We start from the raw sequence: 18,527 nt of genomic DNA, 5'->3' as shown, positions 1-18,527 counted from the left end.
ACCTAGAAGGCAATACAGAGTCAATAAGAGAGTTATCCGTGGGTCTTATAAGTAAATGTGTTCATGCCACGAACTCTGCTACTACTAACGCGTGTAAAATATAGTGATCCATCGAAACAAGGTATGATACATTAGATGCCGTTTCTATATCTATTTCGGTCCCCCCTTATGTGTCCCGTTTCTCGCTTGTCGCGTATAATGCTTTCTAGTATACACACATCAACTTCCGAGTCGCCCTGGTGACTGTAGATACCTTCAGCGAACTGAATGCACACCCTCGTCGTTTGGGATAACACGCCTCAAGTTAAGGACATGACTATGGTTCCTTCTTGGACTCATCCGCATCTTTGCTCTTATCCTTATTCTGCGATAGAATCTTGACGGCATCCTTGCTAAACACATAACTCAAACCACTCCAGACCGTCGTAGTGGCAACGACGTACCTAGCCTTCATGTCAGCGTTGCTCAGTCACACGAACTCAGGACCGAAAAGCGGCTCACTGCAAACCCGTCAAGGCCGTGCCCACGTCAATCGCCACCAGCGGCGCCACCGTCGTCGCACCCATAAGGGCCAGCTGCAGAAACGTGTTATACTTGCTGATAGTCGTAGGCCGAACCTCAGCCGAAGGCAGCGAGAAGTCCCAGTATCGGTTGAAGGTCTTCGGGGGCGGGAGTGAAATCCAGCGGTAATAGATGGCGGAAATGGCCAGACCGACGTCGCGGCCTAGGATGATTGCTGCCAGCCAGACTGGAGGGGCGGTACAACCCAAAAGTCAGAACTACACTGTACCTGAATCGGAATTTTGCAACCCCATCTGGCAAGTAGAGGGGAAGAAGAAACACGAACGTACCCGGAAGAGCGCCGTTGGTGGCCAGACACACCGTCAAGATGGTCATGAGGATCTTGTCGGCCATGGGATCCACAATACTGCCCACGACGGTCTGCAGTTTCCACCGGCGGGCGATCCAACCATCGAGCAGGTCCGAGACGCCCGCGTAGACGAAGAGGCCCAGGGCCCAGGCATGGGCGTCGTGCAGGATGGCATAGCCGATGAAAGGCGCGGCGATGAGGCGACTAAAGGTCAGCAAGTTCGGGACCGTGTAGATGTTCTCCCGCGGCGTGACGGCAGCGATGCTGGTAGGCAGGACCTTGCGAATGCCGCGAGTTGCTAGGGTTTGTGGTGTGCTGGTGGGGAGTTAGTTACAAGGTCTCTCGATGCAGTTTTGGTGAGTTGGCAACCGCGTCAGGGCTTCACCGTCAAAGTCATGTCCAGATGGACGAGACCCACGAGGGTGTGAGTCTTGAAAGACAACGAGGTCAAGGTTAAGTTGCCGCCGTGCAGCGTGGGTTTCGCCCCATCGTGATTGGGATCAAGCATGGATGACGCGGCAAAGATGATGAGAGCAAGTGCCATCTTGACTTTGGAAGGAACAGGGGCGAACGTACTCTTTGCTCTTCCCCTCACGATCCCGCCGTCTAACACCGAAGGAAAAGCATCTGCGCGAGCTCGGCGCCCCGTCAGTCAAGCTGGAGGCCCGTCTGCCCTGAACCTTCCCAGTCGTAAGCGTGCCTAGTAATTCGGGGGAAGGATGCCGCAAGCCCGTAGTAGACGACGTAGCACTGATGCCATCATGAGCAGTTACTGTCATCAGGCGGTTCGCACTCCGGCATGACACCCCCCCTCCCCCGCGGGCATGGCCTCATTATGAAGCTGCCTATGGTTTCTCAGCGTCAGATGCAAGGGCCTACCCCACACTGGCATCAAAGCCCAAGACGAAGCACCGAGACCAGGGCCAGGCCCAAGGCTGAGGCTACGAAAGCCGCCGTTGTTGGTGCTGCGGAAGGCCCTCGCGCCACTGCATAATGCCCAGGAAGTCATAATGGTAGGTGCATAGTGTTGTAACGGCTACCCGGACGGATATTGCAGGTTGCAGATTGGATCGCTGAATGCAAGTGAGCGAATGCAGAGCCGCAGTACTTCGTACCTGGCACTAGACCTGGCAGGATCTCCAATTCGAGTGACGTAAGACAGATGGGGCAGGCCCAGCCACGACCGGCTTAAGCTTCTAATCCTCCAGGCCCGAGATCGACAGAAGACGGCAGATAGCCGATAGATTGACTCAGAGCGGAGTGCTGGCTTGTGTCCCGTAGGAGAAAAGGCAAGGCCGTAGTCAAAAGTCTATGTTGTGTTCTAAACTTGTGTTCTACACTTGTGCTCTAAACTTGTGTCTGAGTGGTGGGTTCCGAGCGGGGCAACTGCAACTCCAACCAGTCGCCACAGTGCGCTTGGTGCAGTCGACACTATTTTCAATGTTGGTTGGCCATTTACAGCTGCACAACGTCGGACGGACTGGTGGCTTCCGCGCGCTTAGTGTCGTTACCATCGTCGGCCAGCTTCCAACCGAGATTCCCAGACACCCACACGGTCGCCCTCTCATTAGATAGACTATTATTACTATCCATTAGTGGCAGCGTGGAATTGCATGTATGCCTGCGGGACCTGTGTGCAGTTTGACTAGTCGCTCAGCATGACCAATGCTCAGCTCAGTATGCCTACCGTATGGGCGTTTGGGTCAACTAGTCTAGAAGTCATCACCAGATTGGATCTATCGCATGAGTCTCAGGCGCAAACGAAGTAATGAATTGATTGGAAACTACTCTGGGTACTGGTACTGTTCTTTTTCCGACGTAGCGTCTAGTTGCGCTCAACTGTGCTTCGTCATCCCAACTCATCTTTCGTCTTAAATCCGAGTCAGCAAAGGGTCAGGCATCTTCGATGTCAGTCTCCCTCGAGATACGAGAACAGAAATTCCCACCACCGAGGGCAAAAAAAAAACCAAAGCAAGACGCCCCATTCGGGATGGAGCTTCTATCCACACGTCGTTGATGCTTTTAGTAGGGTAACAGGCGTTCGTAGCTTCCTCGCAAACGGAAATCGCCCAGTGGCGGCAACAGAGAGCTGTCTCGGTTTCCACACAGTAATTCAGTCCGGCACTCTCCAAAACAGAAATCAAAAAAAAAAAAGAAAAAAAACTCCGCCGACGCCACGAGAAAACCCCCATCCATCCAAATGTGGCATTATTCGCCAATCCCGTGATGCCTATGCTCCGTGCCCCCCTGCGCCGTAAAGCAAGTTCTAGGCTGTTTGAAATGCGATTAACTAGTTTTCGTCGTTAGCGCCTTGTTACATGATATGCCTGGTCCAGTGCGGGCTCACTGACTGGGAATGCGACGTCTGGAACGACATTCCGTACACTCCGCCGTGGTCATCGCCCAGCCCCGGGCTTGTCACAGCTTGGTCGTCATCCATTCCCAAGCCGCCGTTAGGTGTATTGTCTTCGCTCGACCCGAAGTTTCCCGTGGCTGACTGCGACTGCAGTCCCGACTCGAACTCGTTCGTGGTTTGGCTGACAGCCGCCGTGTCGAAGGTCGAACTCAGATGTGAGGTGAAGGACGGCGTGCGTTGGCTCGGCGTGCCGTTGTCGTACCCGCTGTGGTGGCGTGGAGTGCCAGTAGGCTCGTACATGCCTCCGTGCTGGCTGGGTCCGTTGGAGGCCGTGGCCGATTCGAACAGCTGAGGGTTGCTGAACGAGCTGTGAAGAGAGCCTCCATGGCCCCCAACGCTGCCGCTACTGGGCAGAAGCGGCGTGCCATTCATTTGACCCCGATTCACCGAACCAAGTGGCGATGGATATCCGACGTTGCCGCTGCCGTTAGTATCGAACATGTGGCTGTGTCTCCGCATCAGGTTGGGCGACATCTGACCGTAGTTCTGCGGGGCCAGTCGGTGTTGTTGCGGAACGCCCGACGCATCGAACGAATAACTGGAGCTTGTCGGGGGAGGGAACGTCGCCGGCGGAGGCGGTAGGCCGTGACTCATGTGCCCGTGCATGCTGTATCCAGAAGGGCTCTGGGGGAGATATTGACTCGGCGCTCCCCAAGCCTGCTGGGCGTAGTTCACGTGAGGAACCGACATCGATCTCGATACGTTGGGCACGCCATACTCGTAAGGTAGGCCACCGTTGGCCATGACATAACCGCGCATGCGGTCGTCTAGAACCATCTCGTGGTCGTCAACTGGTGCCCGGAAGTTACCCGCAGATATGAGTTGCGAGCGGGGAGTCACGCTCTGGAGGGTCGGTGCTTCCATTGGAGTGATCAGTTTTCGCTGAACCACGTCCTCGATGTTATAGTATGAGACTAGGTGGTGGTGCATCCCCTTGTATTGTACACTGATGGTCTTCTTGACCAGACCGTCCTGCTTGAACTGATAAGAGTCGACGAGGCTCCCGACCAGGGCTCGTTCGGCGTCACGACCATTAGTGTTGTCGTACGATCCCGGCAGGGTGCTGGCCACGGTCATGCCGCCGAATCCGACCGAGTTGGATCGCGGGGCGGCGATGGACTTGGAGACACCATTCTCCTTGTTCTTCTTCATCGCGCGCTTCTTCTCACCGGGCTGGAAAGGCTTGTCCAATTCCCGGTACAGGAGGAAATTGCCGAGGATGCGACTGGGACTCCACGGTACGCCGTCAGTCCATCTCTTAATACCGCTCGAGTGTTCCTCGTAGATGAAGACGTTGCCGCTGACGATGAGTTGGTTTCTCTCTCGGTCATGTGGCCGCCGTGGGACGTGAGACATTTGGCCAGTTAGGCAGGCCTCGAACAGGATCAAGGCATCCATCGTTGTGGCGATGTAGCCCTGGAACGTCGGCTGCAGCGGAGCTCCCGCATGTTGTTGAGGGTGCGCAGGCACTCCTCCCATGCGGTCTCCCATGATGGAGATGGGAAGATTGACTATCGCAGGAAGTTTGCTACGATGGTGACTAGGCGGCTGGAAATGAACGCAAGCTGTATGAATTCAAAGCTTGCCGCCAGGCGTCCCAGGTGTGCTGACAGGCCAAAGTATATCTTTTAAGAAATTGCCGACTCGTGTTTCTCGAAACTAACGCCGGCCGCAAGTTGATATTTGTTAAAGAGGACCAGCAGAAGGGTCACCCCCACACTGGATCTCTTGGGTCTGAAGGAAAAATAAGGTGCAGATCCGTCGAAAGTCAAGAGACGTCGTGAAACGTAGGCCGGGAAGGGCAAGGCGATATTATGGCAGCCGTTTGGACTGCAGTAATCTTTTTGCTCGTGTGCTCGGTCAGTCTCTTATAACAAGCGGGAAAAGCTGTGGCCAAGCCGAGGGCACGCGCTCAGAACACGCACCCAAAGATAGGTGATCTGTGGATGGATGGGGAGGGGGGGGAGAAAAGGGAAAGTGGGTGTCTGTGGACACGCCCAGGGTGCGAAGCTTTGTAGTGCGTGTCGTCTAAGTGCTTCCCTGTGAACCGGTACGTGAGGAATCTTGTTGCGGTAGCCACCAACTCAATTGCTCATTCGGCTGCGCTACCCCGGACAGAAATCGCTGTGTCGAGGCCTTTGCGAGGGGTTTCAAAAAATTGCAAACCTCGCGAGGGTCTTGGGTTGATGCAAGTTGGGGCACGGTGGCTAATCGTGCCAATTTAGAGTTCGTCCGGCTAGATGGACAGACTTATTGCATCTCTGGTACATCTCAGTCCGTTGAGCACACACCGGGAGGGATTAGAAATGGACACTGTACCCACGAAAGCTGTCGAATAGAGCCGGAGGCGGCTATGCGGCGGGTGCCACGAGCGTGTTTAGCTTTTTAAAGGAGGCCAAGGGAGAGGGGGTGAGGGCTGCCGGACTCCGATCTGGTGGTGTCTACCGGTGTAATGCGGTGGTGGAATCCTGTAGATAGCGTTTGCTGTTGGGGTGTCCTGGTCCAACAAAGCGAGTCGCCGGCTATCGCCCAAGAGTATAGTTGGGCAGTCGGGCTGACGAGGCTCGTCTGATGATTCTAAAGTGGTGCTAGATGCTGAGTGCTGGGCGCTGGATGCTGGAAGGGTTTCGCCGAGTTCGCAGCGTTCTGGCCGGAAGGGACGAGAGGAAGAAGGGCCCCGGGGCTACACAGTCAGGTTTGAAATCAATGGACTGTGATATGCTTGCAAGTACCTTTATTTACTGTAAGTGGGACCAGCCAGCATGAGGCTGTTCTTGTGATCGTTACTATGGGGTACGAGGCGTCGATGGGCGTATGGGCGTGCGGCAAGAGAGGTAGTCGCCTTGCCGGGTGCAACATGCGTCTCTCACAAGCTTACACGCTGACAAGCTCGCAAGAGCACGCGGCTGTGAAAGCGAATGCTACGCTGTTGACGCTACTTGGACGGCAGCAAAGACGACGACGAGGGGCCAAGCCAAGGCCAAGATTTGCTGCAAGCTGCAGGTTGAGGCGTCTTGTCCGAAGGATGTTCACAGTGATGCTGGCCAAGAGAGAGAGACACAAAGTGTGCCGGATAGGGTCAATGGTTTCTGGGGTAGACAAGATATGGTCAGTGGATTTTATGCCTTCTTTTCTTTGCCGTGGTACGTAGATTATGTGTGTTTGTATCCGTGTATTTTTTTGTAGGCTTGGACCAAGGAGGCCAGGGCAAGGACGAGGGAGGGGCCACGATGTCCAGCCACTACGGGGAAGAGCAGGTGGGACCCTGAGGGGAGCATCGACGATGGAGCCTCTTCTGGAAGCTGCAACCCACTAGAGCAGGAGCTACCCAGGGAGCTCTGACGTCGAGCCGACAAAGAGATAGATTGAGTATACGAGTAAGATTCGTGCTCTCCACCTTCAGTTGTACAGCTGCAGCTCGATCTTTGAGCCGCAGCTGCTGCACCTGGAGTTGGATACCGAGGACGGTTGATGCCCCTTAGCTGTGGCCTCTGCGAAATCCGTCCATCGCTGGGGGGTGGAACCATGGCAGTGGTCGCAACCCTGACTTGGTCAAGTAAGACGGAGAGGAGTTCGTGCTCACCTTGGGACGACTCGCCAGTCGTGACGACGTCAAGTGATTTCCAGGTTTCCGCCAACTGTACGCAGGCCTAATCACTGATGGGTGGTGTTCGTCGTGCACAATCAGGCCTAGGGTCCTGTGCAATCGTCTGTCTGTCTGTCAGGCACAATAAGGTTTGGAGGCTACGGGCCCTCGGGGACACAATGAAGCTAACAACTGAGATGACCTGAGGTATTGAGCACTTGGACGCTAGTAAAGTCAATTATCAGCAGCAACGACCTGGTTTCATCCAAGTCGGTCCCGTTCTCGTCGAGCTATAATGCCGGTTCGGATTGCAGTCGTAGGAAACACTGACGTCTTTTGGTGGCCGTGACGGCTTGGTTGCGAGTTGTTGTTTCGAAACGCAGACTCCAGGTTTCAAGGCAGGACCAGGCAGGCGCTGGAGATATAGTGGTTGACGATGATGGTGCTGGTCACTTCGTGGCCAAGGGGGATGCCAAGTAGCACTGCCAGAGACGGCTCGATGGATCTGTCCGAGAGTGGACAGGCAATGCTACAGACACTGCCCTGAAGAGCTTGGGGCCTGGTTTTGGATGCTTGGGCAAATTGTGTCTTGCTGTGCGACAGGTCCCACCAGCACGCTAGCCTGCCCTGCGCTCTCGAGAACACGACTAGAAGGCTATCGATCCTTGGGGAACGAGAACATCTACGTGAGATTGGAGAGGATTTGACGCAAAATTGCCGTGCTCTACTAATCCATTTGATATTACTAAAAGTGTTACATAGCAACCTTGAACCAACCAGAGAAAGCCGTAACAGACCGGCAAGCATGGGTACAATAGGGCATCATTATCATCAGCCCAGTCAGTGGATACCTGTCCAAATCTGGGAATGAGAATTGGGGGCGTATGGGATACCAAGAATCCCAAGACATGTCGAGTGGGTAACTGCCCTTGCATTGTAGCATCGCCTTCATTTCTTGCATATTGCTCCAGGACGTTTGTTGGGTCTCACGCAGCAGCAGCAGCAGTCTCCGTCTGTATGTCTTTCCCTGAGTTCCTAGTTATGGTGTGGATACCTTTTGCGGAGATGTTTTCACCGAGCCTCTTGGCTCTCGCAAAGATGCCCTTGTACCTGGCTGTGCCGCATGGTTTCTTCAAGACAAAGACCAGACGAAGAAGCCGGTTCGACTGGTATATTAGAGCTTGGGTGGCCAAGCAGTGAGGACAGCAACGTATTATTGGAGTTGCTCCTGCAATTATTCCAAGTGTTTGGGCATTAAGAAGCAGATTGTCAATACCAGGGTCTTGGCCTGATCGCCGGTCGTCGTGAAGCCGTGGTCGGCTGATACAATTTAGGCGGCCCAGGTTCGGCCAGGGCTATTAGCAACTCGTGAGAGATGAGAAAGCGTCTCTGCCTGCACCTGGCGCTTCGATACCTTGGACAGTCGACTTGGCCGTTGTCATGACAAGCTCGGGCAGCGCAGTACAAATCACGCTGTCTCAACACGCCAACACGCCACCACGGACATCTCACCTCGTCGCCTTCAGGGAAGAACCTCCTTTTGGCAGCCAAGCAACAGCGGGTCCCATCGGCATTTTGCGCAATTGCCATCTCCGACCACGGGGACAACCGCTACATAATACACATGTGTTGGGGTTTGGCAAGGCGTATTTTTTTTGGTTCCTGAAATCGTTGTCATAATGATCCTATACTATGTACCTGTAATTGTAGGTACCGAATGTGACCGAGAGGTAATCTGGGTAGGGTAGGAAAGAGCTTTGTGGAAACCTGGCAAACTAGGATCAGTTACAGAGAATGGGGCCCCATGCAAGCCAATCGGCGCTGGGCGTCTGGTGAGGATGCTAGGTTTGACCCTGCTGTGAATTGACGGAATAAACCTTATTAGAGGTTCATGTGTACTTTGATTGGGTCATGCCGCCAAGACCCTCAGGGATTTTCAAACCGATTTCTGCAGCTCACAAGCAGCTAATCAGACGCGATTTCAGAACCCCCAGACGGCCGGCGACAGATGCGATTTGGCAAATGCCATCTGCCCTCGTTGCGATGTCGAAAACCTTACTTGCTCGCAGTCCATCCACCGCGTCAACCTGGGAACCACGCGGCGACCTGCTGCATCCTTGTTGCCGCTAGGTCACAGCCACACAGGCAGATGGTGACGCAGTCGGTGACCTGGTAATCATTAACTCGAATGCTTCGCCACAACCGTCGATATCGTCAACTCTGAATGTGTCAGGCGGCCGATGACATGACCCCGCCTGGCTTGCGTCCTTTTCAACATACATTACATCTCATCAAGGTCCTCGTATAGTGGACACTAGACGACCTTGCCAAGTTGCTACAAACACTGCAAAATCGCTGTCGTGGGTCAATCCTCAATTTGAGAGTCTCTCCGAGTGATGGTGGAGCACGAAGCACATGTAAATTATTTGTATCCAAGTAGCTGTCTGCAGACTCGAGTCCACGCTCTGCTGGCATGACGTACGACACCAGCTGTAGTCATCAATCCCTTTCCATGTTCCATGCCGGGCCCGGTGCGTCCTGGCACTGCCAGATACGTAACCGCCATCACGTACGTACCTACGGAACCAGGTATGTACACTACCGACCACTACCGCGGCATGGCTACCACCAATGCGGTACTTTACCTGGTAGTCTCCACACCCGCATCAAATCTCAAAGCCAAGCCTCGGAGCTAAAATGCTGTTGACGAGTACGATGTTGAGGAAGACAGGGTCATCAGCCTGGGATGGTGACCCCCAGGTTCCCGAGGTCATGTTGGGGGCCACCTGAGCTCGGCTAGCCTGAATCGTGGAATAGCCGCCGCCGCCTGGGCATCCATGAACTGAATACACCCTGACTCTATGATCAAATGGCCTGGCGTTGATCGCCAATGCGATGGCGATCGGCAGTTGCACGGCAACTGTTTTATAGCTGGACTGGACCGTTCATCAAAACCGCACAACTGTCGCGAACAGTTACTCCAAACCGCGCTATTTACATGACTGCATCAGCCGTTCGAATCAAGTCTGTGAGGCCTGACAGTTTGATGGCATGTGGCCATTAGGACAGAATCAGTCTAGCGTCCAGTAGTGTCAGAGCTGCCCTAAACGCGCTTATGAAATGAACGATTTTGCTTGTTGTGTGCCAATTTGACAAGCTCGCTGATATTACGGGGACTGGACACGATTACGAGCGGGAAACAGGATCGGGTCTTACCAATTCCTTATTGATTCTCTTTATCCCGCTGCTTTGCGACAACTGCGGGCAGAATAGAGAATAGAGTGTCTACCTGGGGCGAACTCATCACCCCATATCCATGTCAAGCCATTGGAGAAGGATATACCTTGCATCCAATCCGATTCTAATGAGAACTTGACACGACGACAAACGGCAGTTCTGTCGGCCTTCTTTTTTCAGGTATGGGCTCCCATGTTTCAACTTTCAAATAGTGGACATGTGAAGACGAACCGTACAAGGGATGGGCAAAACGTTTTAATCCCCATTTCTTGACCGACTCGACCAGGGTTCGAGGTTGGCGTGCGTTGTTACCCAAGTCAGAGGCGCACTATCCCTTTCTCGGAAGATTCCCAGCATCTCCCTCCCGCTGCTATATTCCGCAAGAGCCACTACCCTTGAGCTGTGCGCTGATCTCGACAATTGTATTCACAGACATGGTGCCTGGCACCAACACTGCTCATGTTCTGAACATGGGCTGAAGGGCCGAGCCCTGACCTGACGTTAGGGGAGAACAATGCGCACTAGGCGCGATGAAGAGCCACCAATGTGTCCATCCAGATCACCGTGACGATCGTACTCCGTTACATCCTCAAGTTGGCTGTCCAACATTTATCCAGGAACCCACCCCCTCCCTCCTTCTCAAGGGCTTATTGGCTCGGTATTTTTACGTCACATTGATCATCTAGCAGCCACCCGATAACAACTCGTTATAGGTTGCAGTTGCATCATGCGAGCCCTCGAGCCCTACACGCCAATTTTGCTCTCCGTATGCCATTCCCAGGCGTAACACTGCTAAAAGTAACTTTTGACGGGCCTCAGCTCCCCGTCGAGTTCATTTGACATTCGTGTCCAGGTCACGACTGAGATGGAGCTCTCGCACAGACAGCGGGAAATGAGCTGGGTCGCGTCTATGGGCTAACTTGGCAACCTTTGGACACGATGGGACAGCGGGCCGCCAAGCGACCACTTGTTTCGCCATTTAATGCAATGCAGAGCAGGTATGGTCGGCGAGCTGTCTGTTCTCGCCACTCCTCGTCTTCATCAATGGTAAGCCGTGGGCATGAGGTGGTCGAGAATTCCCCTGTGCTTGCTTGTTTTCGGACGGTTCAGGGATTCTTTCCAGCTCGATGAGGCGAACTACTAGATATGCATGAGATCTTGTCTTTTCGTCCGCTTGGGCTCGCGAGACCGTCGCTGCCGCCGCGCATGGAGATCGGCACGCAAATGCGGTTCAGGCAGGAAAACAGAATCGTGGTTGATCTGGAACCTCCTGTTCCGCACTTTCCTGTCGTACATGGTCCCCTGTGCCTCATTGAAGGGGTCTGCAGCGCTTGTTGCGACAGGTGAGCACAGGTTTTCCATTACTGAGCGGTATCAAGCAATCCTTGCTTCCCGACAACCGCGCTCCTTCGCTGCATGCTGTATTGAGATCCGGCCGAAAGACTACTGTTCCGTCCGCACAGAGTAGCTCGGGATCCTACTGTACCCCTGGGGCCAGGCAGGCAGGTGCTATGGACCATTGTCAACGTGACCCAAGAGAAGCCAAACCGCTCGAGGCAAAAGAGTTATGCCCGCTTCCAGCTGGATGAAACATCAACGTAGTAACAGATCACCGAAATACCCCTCTGAGCTACTGTATTAGTTGCAGAGAGTCAAGGTGGGTATCACCTTCTGTCGCCAAGCCTTCGGTAACGATACAGTAACAGATCACCGAAATACCCCTCTGAGCGACAGCGTTAGTTGCAGAGAGTCAAGGTGGTCATCACCTTCTGTTGGCAAGCCTTCGGCAACGATACTACTATACCTCATGGTTATTTTCGCATATTACCATCAGACGCCGTTGTGGCTTGATGGCAATGGACGTTTGTTTCAGGACCAATAATATCCTAACTGCTGCGCTAAGGTCCTATCAAGTTCTTGGCCAAGACCCCTTCGCCCTTGAAAGCCAAGGCTATTTCAACTTCATAGCCGCGACTGATACGTCCTGTTGCGCCAAGACCGAACAAGGTTTGTCGACTATAACCCGTAGTGAGAACCCCCGTGGCTTACTATGTGCGCACCTTTCAAGGGCTGCACCAAATCCAATTGACCTTGGCCGTCAAGACTATTCCACCTTGGTTGCCAAGGTTGCATGGCCTTGTGGTCAAGAAAGATGCGACTCCTTGCCAAGAGATATTCAGCACACTGGCAAATATCGCGAAGCAGCACGACACGGTTCAACCCAGCGCCAAGAATGTAAGTATACCGAGTTGAGCTTTGCGGAATATCTGCGACCTTGGCAAAATTTCACTGCGACCCTGGATGGCTTAGGGCAAAAGCTACGTAAGCTGAGCTACGCACTGCTTTGCGCTTCTTGGCGTGCCCATGGCCATCCCGTTGAAGTAACTTGGTGTCCCTCTCTAAATCATATGTGACGATGCCAAGCGCAGAGCATTGAGACTGACCAAATCCGATTGTGGCCACCAAGTCACCCAATCCACTTGGCTCTGCTGAACCGTGCGTGGTTGACACGAATAGCAACCTCGAAAATTGAGTCCTTCACTCGGCCAATGGAAGAATACGCGGCCACGAGTCAGTGACAAGGTATTGTGGGCACCAATCGACCTGTCCCCCCGCCTGATCCGGACACACCATCGTGCCCTGGGCTTCATTCCACGAAGCTCGCCGAAGAGAGAGGCCATACCACTTGGGATCCGAAATGGATCATTCCGCATAGGAGAGTGGATGGAGCCGGCGCTCCAGCTTGGGAGAAGGTCGCAACGGCCAGGCATTGCGACTGCATGTGGCCCTGAGCACAATAGAAGTCGTGACGATACGCAGAAAGTTGGATGCTTGGTGAGTTGATGTACTTTCCGCCGTTTCCTCCACTGATCGTGTGTCTATGTCTCGAATTCTCCTGTCATTGAAGTCGAAATAGTGTTGAATGCCGGACAAGATTGTGCTACTCCGGACTAACTCGAAGTCACGCATGGACCCTCCTCGGGTCGACCCGAACTAGGCTGATGCAGAACCATTACCACGGGCGCTGTCTTAAATGATGGTGCCAATCCCTTGGGCTCAATCTTTTTTTTACCAGGTTGCTTTCCAAATCATGGGTAGCATCGCAGGGTGAAGGCCCATAAGACCAATCCCGCGGCACAGTCAGTTCCCCGCTGCGCATAGTCGGCGTTAGGCAATACTGCGAGAGCCGGAGCCGGCGCAACTTTCTGTTGTCCAGAATCAGCCGTCTGGGAGCTCGGTAGAGCTGTAAGTGACAGACGGTGAGTGGCTTGTTCTAGAATCAACACACGTTTCTAGCCGTGTCCCTGGTGCAGTCAGCCAATGGTCACTCAAAGAAAAAGACAACATGTTGGCTGTCTCGGCAGTTGTACCGATTATGCCTGGCGAGCCGCGGATAAAGGGTCCCAGGGGACGTCGGCATTCACTCCAAACCTGCAACAAGGGTTCACTTACGCACCGACCCACCCGGCGACGGCGGAATCACCACACGGCGACTACGGGGGTCACCTCGTATTCATATTACTTAAATTCCGAACGCAATGGTCTAGATCATCTGCTGCCAGGCTTGTGAATTGAGGTACGTCAGGGATCTCACTAACCGCATTGACCACCTTTTTGCATACACCCCTATTTTGCAGGGTCTAACTGAATCAACCTAACTACTTCATCCGTATGTATTATATACAGAACATACTTAATTTAAGCGTCCGAAGACTTAGATATATTTTTCCGAGCACTCTTGTTAGGAGGGACCCTTCTTTCGAGAAAGGTATTAATTTCTAACTACTCATCGGGTAAAATAGGCCGTATTCGCTTATTTCGCTTATCCTAGGCTATTCAGATCGCTAACAAGTTAACGAACACTGTATTCGGGTTAGGCTCGATGGGCTAGCGTATATATAGAGCGTATTTATCGAGTTCTTTATATAGTTGCTCGTTTTCGATACGTAATTTAGTATTCTCGGCGGCCTAGAGTGTAAGGGCCTTGCCCGCCTTACCTACTAGAATACGAATCTTACGAGATACCCCGCCCTCGGCTTTCTCTATCGACTATAGTTAGCTAGATATTTACTACTCTTTCTAAGTAGTAAAAGTAACTAGAGGTAGTAATAAAAAAATAATATTAAATACGCCGTAGGTGTTAACCCTCGGTACCTCTACAAGTACTCCCTTAAGGGGCTATAGATGATATAGCGGGCCCTTAAGCCGCGTCGGGCGGTTATACAGGTAAACTTGTAGCCAAACGACTACTAAACCTCCTGTCCCTCCCTAAGTCTGTGCTACAACCCCTGCCTGAACTACCGATAAGTGTGGTAATGTGGCACTTAAATTCGTCCTCAGGGGTGGGATGCTGCTGATGTGCAGAAGATGCTCGACTATTTTTTTTGTCGCGACAAGTCGTAGTATCTGCTAATTGGGGTTCTCGTCGAGCGTATACATCTCAACCATACGCTCAAGTGGATAGACCGTAACGTGGTCTAGACGCTCGCAAGAATCGCGGCGAGAGGGCGTGCTGCGCGCCTTCTATCGTGAGGGGACGGGTTCGCCGACGAGCGTTATCGGATAGGCGAGGTCCGATAAGGGGCCGGATTAACGATTCGAATTCTGGACCGGCTGTCGAGTTATATTCCGCCGACGTAGTGCTTGACGGTCGACTGGCTAGGATGCTCGTAATCCTAAACTGCACCAATCTCCCTATTATCGCTAGGTAGGCGAAGTCAACAAGGTGGGCAGCGCGCCATAAGGGTTGACTAAACCCCCTTGTGTGTCAGCTGCAGGATTCGAACCCGCGACTCGTCACCGACCCAAGTGGGCGAGGCTGAAATCGGGACTTATCTACCAGCGAAGTGACCAACTACACCAGCCGACAGGTAGTAATATATAAGGCGGAGGATCTAGTATATAAGGCTCCGGAGGATTGTAAGATACGTCGACTAGTCCTTCGGAGCTTAGGGGCTATATACTAGTCTTCCGCTAGCTAGATTTGATATTTTCCGTAGTAAAGGCTCTCTCCGAGGCACGTAGATATGCTTCTAGCATACGTTACTTATAACTTAGGGCTATAGCCTTATAAGAAGCGTAAGCCCTAAGCTCTTAGCGGTAGTACGTCTTCAAAGGTAAGAACAGCCCGATATCGTACGGTTAGCGATCGTTACTACAGTATAAAGGTAAATAAAGCACGGCGACTCTATTCGAGTAAGCTTTCTGTATAAATTCGGTATGAATATATATCTAGTGGCCGTCGAGGATAAGGGGTCGATATTCGTACCCCTAGGCTTCGTCTCGGGGAGGAAAACCTAATCTACCTATTTACGATAACTTTGTTACTCTAGCCCTTGCTCGTCGCGGTATATTCCTACTTAGGGATATTTTAGTCTAGGAACTACTATGCCTAGACTCTCTTACCGGAAAATACGTAGATAGGTGTGCCCGTTAGGTATACGAAATATACTCTAACTAGGAGTACTACGACGAAGCGTCCGACTTTGATACGCGTCCCCGGCGTGAATTAGACGTCCTAATAACCGTACTATACCTAAATTCCCCCTCTTAGATACCTATCTTATCTATATTATACTTATTATCGGGTTTGATACGGTACTTCTTACGTAAGCGTTCGAGGAGGGTATAGAAGTCTCGGATCTTATTCGAATCGGACGCTCTAACTCGGCTAGTATCTACGACGCCCTTAATGTTAGTACGTATCTGTGGATAGCGGCTAACAAATTAATCCACCTAGTGTTAGCCTAGTGTATTATTATCCCCTTAAGGAGGATTTCGGTAGCAAAGTCGGCCACATAGCACTTACTAGGAGCCCGTCCGTATAGTTCTTCGTGTAGGATCCAGTTCACGATAACCTCCTCTTACTCTAGAGTCAACTTTTGTTACCCGGAAGCCGCGCCGCGATACGAATTACCGTAACGAATACCGTAGGATAATATAGTCCCCTTGATACCGTACCGATGAGCTGCTACGGCCTAGGAAGAGCCCTGACGGATAAGCTCTTTAGCGCGTTCGAGTTGTTGCTCAAAATCGTCCGGACTATTCTACACTGGATCAGCTGTTTTGTACGTAGCTAGGGAGTAATTTCAAGGTAAATTGAGAGACGTCGTGTTGTTGAGGCGTAGAATTTCCCTGCAAAATGGGGTGCATGCAAAAAGGTGGTCAATGCGGTTCAGTTGCAACACGTCCCCGCAAGACGGTTGGTACGGTTGATCGCACTCGAAGAATATTGACCCCACCTCCCAACCCCTATCCATGTTCATAGCACAGGGTCATGTGGTATAGGCTCCATATACCACTCAGCCACAGATTGAGATGGACGGAGCGGGCTCAGTGGTAACCCAAGAACTTGGCCCTCAGCTGTCCGTACCCCCACGCGTTGCGTCCTCCACTGCGGGATATTCTTGACATCTCTTTCTTCTCCCACTTCCTCTCTTGTTCGGTGTCTTTTTTCAACCTCCGCCCCGCCGCGGCAAGTCTTGCTCCACCGGATGATAGCGCAGAGTTCATATAAGTTTCAAGGAGACAAAGAAAAAAAAGAGATCCCGATCATAGCGCCGATCTGTTATGGGTCACTGGCATCCGAGTTTCAATATGAGTATAGAGCACCAACGGGTTTTTCCCGGTCAAATTATCCAGCGGAGTCCATAGCATGCTCGTCTATGGACAGCTTGGCCTGTCACAACGGCTCCAGCGCTCCTAGTTCAGGCGTTGATGGTTCAGCCTATTTTCAGACTGAAATGAAGCATGGGGGAGGAAGGAAAAGTCGTTCGATGTCTAAAAATCGCCCAAAAACCTCATACAATGAGATTATACTGTGTACGTCGTGGTCCGGTACAGCCGGATCGATATGTGACATGCACCCCCGGATGGACATGGATTATGCGCAATCACTCATCTTCTGGCTACTACGTTAATACTCCCGCCAATCCCGACGCTTTGGAGCTCTCGATGTACTTCTTGGGGCCGTGTACATACTATATGGTCTCAGTCCAAGTCGATAACGAGTCACCAAAACGTGCGCAGCGCTTGGATTACATTAGCTAAGCTCGATAGGTAACCTCGCGGGGAAATATGTGGAACTTATGTTTGGTATGCTTGTTACGACAGTGGCTTTTCCACTTAGAACTATTCATACACTAGCGAGGGTTTGCTCATATACATGGGGGTTTTCCAAGCTACCGGTATCATGTAGAGTGTTCGGTCTGTATGTATTGATCATCTGATTGCGACAGACAACCGCAGATAGGGTTCATGATGATAATGGGGATGGGTCCGGTGGCCTTGGTCCATGTGCTTGGCACTATGCTGGCGAGTCAGCTTGACAAGCCCGCCAGCTGCACGTGGGCCTATGCCAGAGCGGATTTGCGAACTGGGCACTCCTGACAGTTGAAGACTTTTGAAATGATATCTTGGCTTGAAGAACTGCTCGCGCGACTGCGATGCATCCGACCGAGAGATCCGGTTTGACTTTGGGCACGGTTAGTGAATCATCTAAGCTTATCATACTGACGTTGTAACCGATATCTCGTAGTCCACAATTACGCGTAATAACTATGAAGCAGATGACGATGTGAAATAGGTCTGCTGTTTACAGTGTCCCATCATTGATAAGTTGAGAGAACATGTAATGCTGTAGGAAGATTGAGCTGGAAGCCGCGCATACGTAAATTGATATTCTGATACTGCGTGAGGTGGAGGAGACAAGGCTAAGAGCAAGCCAACTTCTGGTAGCACCTGTTAAGTTGAAGACTCTGGCGAGTTGCCGTCCCTTTAATGAATAATTTGAATGACGCAAAATACGTACCTCCATCTTGTGCAAAAGGTTCGATGCTGATATTCGTGTCCTAGTTCGCAGCTGTCGCATGCTGTCGAAGCTACGGATACTCTTCGAGCTGCTACTGAGTGAGAACCGCAGATGACCGAGCGTGAGACGTGGTGATCTCAGTATATGCTGTACTCTTTTGGGTCGAAAACCTCCCCGTGGAAGTGACTCGATTTATACTATTCCTAGTTTCCTGGTAATGAAACAAACTTAGAGACAGTCTGCGATCAGGGGTAATGTAGAAGTTCCTTGCTATATGGGCATAGGGCGTGAGTGGACAAGGGGAGAAGCAGAAACAAAACTTACGAGTCTGGGCACAAACCAGGCAGTCAGACTAAGAAATAATGCAAGTTATATGATAGTCTATAGGAACGTGAGGGGAAGGTGTGTACTGAGCGGGATTACATAAGGAGTGTAGGTTGGGCTTGTGTCCACAATGCTCAAGCAAAAAAGAGCACATGGTAAGAGCACATAGTCGGAGCTGTAGTAGATGCTGTTCTTGTGGATGAGAAGTGTACTAAGAGGATACTGAACAAAACATGAAAGGCAAGATAGTCGCAGACCGCCACAGAAATTCTAGTATGGGGCA

At 52.0% G+C, this 18,527-nt stretch overlaps 3 protein-coding genes across 3 annotated transcripts; 1 reads left to right on the top strand and 2 right to left on the bottom strand.

Moving 5' to 3' along the window:
• Positions 1–38: 38 nt before the first annotated feature.
• BCR38DRAFT_419265 (CDP-alcohol phosphatidyltransferase-domain-containing protein) lies at positions 39–2,203 on the bottom strand. Its single transcript, XM_040859298.1, has 5 exons — positions 1,676–2,203; positions 1,448–1,643; positions 852–1,186; positions 502–748; positions 39–443 (listed from the first exon to the last, which is right to left on the bottom strand). Exons 1-5 carry the CDS (start codon positions 1,878–1,880, stop codon positions 317–319), a joined length of 1,110 nt encoding a protein of 369 aa, XP_040719434.1. The 5' UTR covers positions 1,881–2,203; the 3' UTR covers positions 39–316.
• An 808-nt stretch (positions 2,204–3,011) lies between these two features.
• Positions 3,012–5,243, bottom strand: BCR38DRAFT_419262 (Gti1/Pac2 family-domain-containing protein). Its single transcript, XM_040859297.1, has 3 exons — positions 4,908–5,243; positions 3,381–4,854; positions 3,012–3,330 (listed from the first exon to the last, which is right to left on the bottom strand). Exons 2-3 carry the CDS (start codon positions 4,776–4,778, stop codon positions 3,325–3,327), a joined length of 1,404 nt encoding a protein of 467 aa, XP_040719433.1. The 5' UTR covers positions 4,779–4,854; positions 4,908–5,243; the 3' UTR covers positions 3,012–3,324.
• Positions 5,244–11,828: 6,585 nt separating this feature from the next.
• Positions 11,829–12,669, top strand: BCR38DRAFT_86354 (uncharacterized protein). The gene has a single exon (XM_040865702.1). The coding sequence runs from the start codon at positions 11,961–11,963 to the stop codon at positions 12,522–12,524; it is 564 nt and encodes a 187-aa protein (XP_040719432.1). The 5' UTR covers positions 11,829–11,960; the 3' UTR covers positions 12,525–12,669.
• Positions 12,670–18,527: the final 5,858 nt, after the last annotated feature.

Source organism: Pseudomassariella vexata (genome assembly GCF_002105095.1).
Source record: "Pseudomassariella vexata strain CBS 129021 chromosome Unknown BCR38scaffold_2, whole genome shotgun sequence".
Taxonomy (NCBI): Eukaryota; Fungi; Ascomycota; class Sordariomycetes; order Amphisphaeriales; family Pseudomassariaceae; genus Pseudomassariella; species Pseudomassariella vexata.
This window is presented reverse-complemented; position numbering and strand designations above follow the sequence as displayed.

What these genes read in the sequence shown, in the direction of transcription:
- BCR38DRAFT_419265 (XM_040859298.1), bottom strand. Translation starts at nt 1,880, where the DNA reads ATGACTTCCTGGGCATTATGCAGTGGCGCGAGGGCCTTCCGCAGCACC. An exon ending in GCCCGCGGGGGAGGGGGGGT is followed by an intron (nt 1,644 to 1,675) that starts GTCATGCCGGAG and finishes GCCTGATGACAG; the next exon opens with TAACTGCTCATGATGGCATC. An exon ending in CGTGAGGGGAAGAGCAAAGA is followed by an intron (nt 1,187 to 1,447) that starts GTACGTTCGCCC and finishes ACTCCCCACCAG; the next exon opens with CACACCACAAACCCTAGCAA.
- BCR38DRAFT_419262 (XM_040859297.1), bottom strand. Translation starts at nt 4,778, where the DNA reads ATGGGAGACCGCATGGGAGGAGTGCCTGCGCACCCTCAACAACATGCG.
- BCR38DRAFT_86354 (XM_040865702.1), top strand. Translation starts at nt 11,961, where the DNA reads ATGGCAATGGACGTTTGTTTCAGGACCAATAATATCCTAACTGCTGCG.